The sequence below is a fragment of the Apium graveolens genome, chromosome 1 (genome assembly GCF_009905375.1).
Source record: "Apium graveolens cultivar Ventura chromosome 1, ASM990537v1, whole genome shotgun sequence".
NCBI lineage: Eukaryota > Viridiplantae > Streptophyta > Magnoliopsida > Apiales > Apiaceae > Apium > Apium graveolens.
In genome coordinates, this window is record NC_133647.1 from 80678065 (window position 1) to 80684279 (window position 6215).

At 34.1% G+C, this 6215-nt stretch overlaps 1 protein-coding gene across 1 annotated transcript; it reads right to left on the minus strand.

Moving 5' to 3' along the window:
* Positions 1 to 313: 313 nt before the first annotated feature.
* On the minus strand, positions 314 to 2545 carry LOC141680892 (uncharacterized). The gene has a single exon (XM_074487002.1). The coding sequence runs from the start codon at positions 2543 to 2545 to the stop codon at positions 314 to 316; it is 2232 nt and encodes a 743-aa protein (XP_074343103.1).
* Positions 2546 to 6215: the final 3670 nt, after the last annotated feature.

A 6215-nucleotide genomic window follows, 5' to 3' on the forward strand; every position in this document is an offset into this window, starting at 1 on the left:
AGAACAGGGAAAAAAATTAGTAACAATTTAATAGTAAGTAGTTTGATAATTAATTAATCCAATTTTATAGAGAGTACAAGAAAACAACTAAGTTTGCAGAAAATAAAGAAAATGACCAAGTTGTGAATATAAATAAAATACAAGAATAGAGTAATGGTAGCAGTTTGATATGACTAAAGCATGAAGTGCAATTTTTCATTGTCTAATACAATAAAATATTATATTGATTTAGAAGTAGCAGTTGGATGTCTTAAGCAGGAAGCACAATGAAAAAATACAATAACAAAAAGTAAATAGCTAGCACTTATATTTTTTAGATTTCACGATCATCCTCCTCTTCATCTGGTGTAACAGGGATTTTTTTTATAGGCACATCATCTCTATACCAGCTGACATCGTTAAGGATATTATGTCCCCTTGGCACATAACCTATGTCATTAACATCTTCAAGTGACATTCCCTCTTCTACTTCACTATACTGATCCCTTGGTAAATTCTTGATAACAAAATGTATGTCTTTTTCAGTAGGATCTTCAATATAATAAACTTGGTGTACTTGTGTAGCCAGAACAAACGGATCATCTTTTTGACAGAACTTGTTGAAGTTGACTCTTGTTAGGCCATAACAATCCCTCTCCCTTTGGTACCAACGACACTTAAATAGAACTACAGTTAACGCTCCCCAATAGTCGACTTCAATAATATCTTCTTTTGTCATATCAAAACAAGCTGCCCTAATTTGAACATGTTTTTTATCATCAGACTTGAAAGGATGAAGAATCTTTCTAATCCCCATTTCTTTCAAATCAAGACGACCATTAACATGATCTTTTGTCTTGCCCCCAATATTTAACAAAGTCCCCAAAATCTTATCACAAATGTTCTTCTCTATATGCATAACATCAAGGTTGTGTCTAACCATATGAGTACTCCAATATGGTAATTCAAAAAAAATGGACCTTTTCTTCCAAGGGCAATCAGTACAAGTTTTTTGTTTCGTCTTACACTTCCCAAAACTATTCTCATAACCAGATAACAGATGCTCAACCTCTATTCCCGTTAACATTTCAGGACTTTCTCCCATTTCCATTTCACCATTAAATCGCCTCTTATCAGACCTCCACTTGTGGTTAGGAGGCAGAAATTTTCTATGGTTCAAATACACAACTTTCCTCGAATGTTTCAAATAGGTTGACGAGGTCTGATAGTGGCATGAAGGACATGCTAAGTGCCCTTTAGTGCTCCAACCTGATAAGACTCCATATCCAGGAAAATCACTTATCGTCCATAGGAGGCTTGCGTGTAATTGAAATGTACTATCACGTCTTGCATCGTAAGTTTGTATTCCAACTTCCCATAATTCATTCAACTCTGCAATTAACGGCTGCATATATACATCGATATCGTTTCCAGGTTGTATGGGTCCTGGAATTAAGGTAGAAAGAATTATATATTCTGGTTTCATGATTAACCAGGGGGGAAGGTTGTAATTAACAAGTATGACTGGCCAGGTACTGTGAGAATTACTCATTGAACGATAAGGATTGAATCCATCAGATGCTAAACCTAACCTAACATTTCTAATTTCTCCAGCAAAATCTGGATACTTGGCATCCATAGACTTCCACCCCAGACCATCAGCTGGATGCCTTAACCTCCCATCCCTCTTTCGTGCTAAAGCATGCCATGTCATTAATCTAGACAATTCAGTGTTTAAGAACATTCTTTGCAGCCTTGGTTTCAAAGGAAAATATCTCATCACCTTTACTGGGATTTTATGTTCCTTTAACACATTATTTTTTTCACTACCAGTATCCTTATTTTCAACTTCTCTCCATCTTGAAGCTTCACACGTTTTGCAAAAATCCAGTTTTTCATTTTCACCCCAAAATAACATGCAGTCATTTGGACAAGCATGTATTTTTTGGTAGTCCAGACCTAGATCTTTAATCATACCCTTTGCAGCATTAAAAGAGGATGGTACATTGCAATTTGGGAAAACTTCCTTAATCAACTTAAGCAAATCGCTAAATGCTGACTCACTAAATCCGTGAATACACTTTAGTTGGTAGAGCCTAACTATGAAACTTAATCGAGTGAACTTAAGACACTCAGGATACAAAGGCTGCCCACCCTCCTCAACAAGCCGGTAAAATTTTTTTGCATCGTCATCAAGTCCCTTTCTAACTCCATGTTCACTATCATTATTACAATTCTCATATGTGTTACGTATCATTGCCTCTAACTCATCTGCTAAACCCATACCTATATCACTGTCCATGTTATCATCGACATCATTATTCTTATGGTTTGACACTTCATAAATCCATTCAGTGGACTGTGGACAAACACCATTGCAGATGAGATGTTCCTTTATAACGCTTTCACCATACCAATAACGATTACTACACTTTCTACAAGGACATTTCAACTCATTTCCTGATGCATATTCAGAAAATGCATTTGTAATAAAAGCTTTAACCCCCATCCTATATTTATCACTATATCTTGGAAGTGTTACCCATTTTTCTCCTTCAACATCCATTCTCTACATGATTATTCAACAAAAAATAAATTAAACAAACAAACAGTACTTTATTATGCTTGACAGGTCGTTAACACAAAATATGACAACAAATATTCAAAGAGTTATACTAGCAGGGCATAAACACAAATTTAGAACAAATTCAACTAGCATCATAAAACAGGGCATAAACACAAATTTAAAACAAAAAGCAGAGCTCATAAATTTAAACTAACAAGAAACCCAAAAATTATACTAGATCATAAAAACTCTCAAATAACAGAGCACACACACAAATTTCAGAGCCTTCACACAAATTTCAGTAAGAAAAAAATTTAAAAATGAGTAACAGCAAGAAAAATCTAACCTTCAAATTAAATAACAGCTTTAGCTATTTATAAAAATAACCTTCAAATAACCTGCCAAAATGCATGTCAAAAAATAAATGTGGGCTATATATACATATATATACATATAATCAACAACTTCTAATGCAACTTCTATATGAATCAATTTAATCTATAATCGATTTTACCTCTAATCAATTAAATGTATTATACCTCAAATCGATTTTAGGTATCATCAATTTTAACACAAAGATGAGTATCGAGAGAGAGAGAGAGATGAGTATAGAGAGAGATGAGTATCGAGAGAGAGAGAGAGATGAGTATAGAGAGAGATGAGTATCGAGAGAGAGAGAGAGATGAGTACCTGTGCTGTGAGAGAGCGAGAGAGATAGAATAGCTGTGAGAGGGTGAGAGAGATAGAATAGCTGTGAGTGAGAGAGATAGAATAAATTTTGGTACTAATTTTGCCCGCCAATCTAACCCGCCTAAATATTTCGGTCAATTTGACCAAAAGTGTAACTGCTATTGTAACATATTTTAAACCGTGTTGCAATAGCTTATTTGTTTATAATATTATTTAAAAAGCATTAAATCACTGCAACACTTTCCTATCTTATGCAACATATTATAAAACATTGCAACAGATAAGCAACTATTTGACCTACAGCAACACTTTATGCAACAGAAATGTACTTGGGGCTTGCAATAGCCAATATATGGTGTAGTGTGTGTTTATTGCGCCGAGACCCGCGCAGGACGAACCGTACGCCGGATCGAAAAAGTCAAAACATGGAAAATGTTCAGAATATTACGGTTAGGTTAGGAAGGAGTTCTTGGAAGAGTTTCGGGTTCTAAAAACGTAAAAAATGGATAACGGTGGTTGGTTCCCGTTTTTATAAAATAGATTTTACATACCCGGAAAAAGATTTTATAAAATCTATATGATTCCTATAAATTCATAATTCAACATAAAAATAATTAGAAAGATATGACAATTATCTATATTTTATTTTGAGCATATAAAAATTGAAATACTCAATTAATAATATTTTTAAACATCCAAACACATTTAACACTTAACAATTAATTCACATGATAGATACCGAATACATATAATAATTATCTATTAGCAAAAATAGTTGCACGTTATATCCCGGATATTACAACTACAGCCATTGTTTAAGGTTTCGTGTAGAAACATGATAAAAAGTGAGATTTTTTTAATTTACGAGTTTGAGAAAGTGAAGGTATTGAGTTTGATATAGAGAAATAAAAGTAGAATTGCTATCACAACGGACATGTGGACAACGAGCAATCAAAAAAAGGATACATGGCAGTCATGACACATTTTATCGATGATTCATGGATTTTGCAAAGTCATATCATGAGGTATGCACATTTTTTTTCCAAATATTAAATTTAGTACATTACCAGTTAACTATTTTCTAATTATTGTTTATTCTATAAATTTTTTTAGGTTTATATATGTGCCTTGTCCACACACTAAAGATGTCTTATGTGAGCATTTGGTTGATTGTTTGATGGATTGGAACTTGGATAAAAAAAAATTATGTATGATTGTTGATAATTGTACGACCAATGATGCCATGATTGAATTGATGCTAGAAAGGTTAGATAGTTCATCACTTTTGGAAAGTGATAATTTATTTCATATGCATTAATTAGGACATATTTTAAACTTGATTATAAAAGATGGATTAGATAAAATAAAGGTTGGAGTTGGAACAATTATGGAATCAGTTGCTTATTGGATAACAACACCTAAAAGGGAAGAGAGATTTTAGGAAACGGTCCAACAATTGCGTAATATAAATATTATAAAGTTAGGACTTGATTGTGGAACTTAGTGGAACTTAACCTACTTGATGCTTGAAATTATATTATTGTATAGGGATGTGTTCACTAGATTGAGTCGTAAGGACATTCAATATAAAAGTGTCCATTCTCCTGAAAATGAGAATTTGCTAAAGAAGTGTGTTAAAAGTTGAAGTCTTTTTACAAGGAAACTGAAATATTTTCTAGAACAAAGTACCCCACTTCTAATACTTATTTCATTAATATTTGTGAGATTCGGCTTGCTAAGACTGAATGGAGGGAAAGTCCAAATTAGGTTAAATGGCTGATAAAATGTTATTGAAATTTGAGAAATATTGGGATGTGATTCATGGTGTTGTTGGAGTTTCCATGGTCTTGGATCCTAGATACAAGTTGGAGGTATTAGAGTTTTATTTCGATAAAATTTTTGGAGTACGCACTCTAATTGAAGTTGAAAATATTGATAAGTGGCATTTTATACCACTTAGAACGTCTTATAATAGCTTAAATTGGTGTCTTAAAATCAAGTATTTTGTGTATTTGATGCGTTTTTCTAGTGTTTGTGCAATTCAGGGTATTAGTTGCATTTCGGGAGAGAATTCATCAATAATAAGCCTTGGCATGTGTTTAGCATTGCAAGTGGGAAGATAGGAGCAGATTGCAGCGAAGAAACGGAGCAAAAAGAGAGTATTTTCCAGAAGGGGTCTGAGCGCCCGCTCAGCTCTACTGAGCGGCCGCGCAGGAAGCTGAGCGCCCGCTCAGGAAAGCTGAGCGGCGGCGCAGGGTCGTAATTTCAGATTAAATATTTTAGACTCCTATTTCTGTTTGGCTTCCAACTTCTGAGTTATCTGGGTTTTATGGGACTCCTATATAAGTAGATTTCAGAGACATTTCACAAAGGTTGGATCGTTGTATTAATCGAAGAGCAAGGAGATAAGAAAGAAGACCGTTTTAGCACACCACAACGAAGAGGAAGCATATTTTCTTGTGATTCTTTATTTCGTTGTAACGTTGGATGCTAGTTTTCTTTACTTTGAACCTATTTACTCTTGTGACGTACTTTGGTTTAATATAAGTAGTTTTTAGTTATTATTGTTGTATGTTATTATCATGTTTTCATATGAACCCATGATGACGATGAGTGCTATCATGGGCTAATCGTGATCATGGGGTCGTAACAGATTTACTATGGAGTTCTTTAGTTAGTTGTTTAATACCTTAGTGTGTGATGATTGTATGATATCTAGTATTGGTTGTGCGTATTCGTCTTAAGTGTGTCGCGAACATATAAGACGGGGTGTTAATCTCTTGTGAAGCGACGGTGGATCTTGATATTTAGAACTTGCCATGCTAGCATAGGTTCATGTACGAGTATGCATTATTAGTGGATAACTCTAATCATTTTATTCACCCTGTGTAATCAAAAGGAATAACGTGTGTTTTAATCGTTATGTTGTCAATTTCTGTAGACATATAGGGACTCAACATAATTGATGCCTATTCAACTT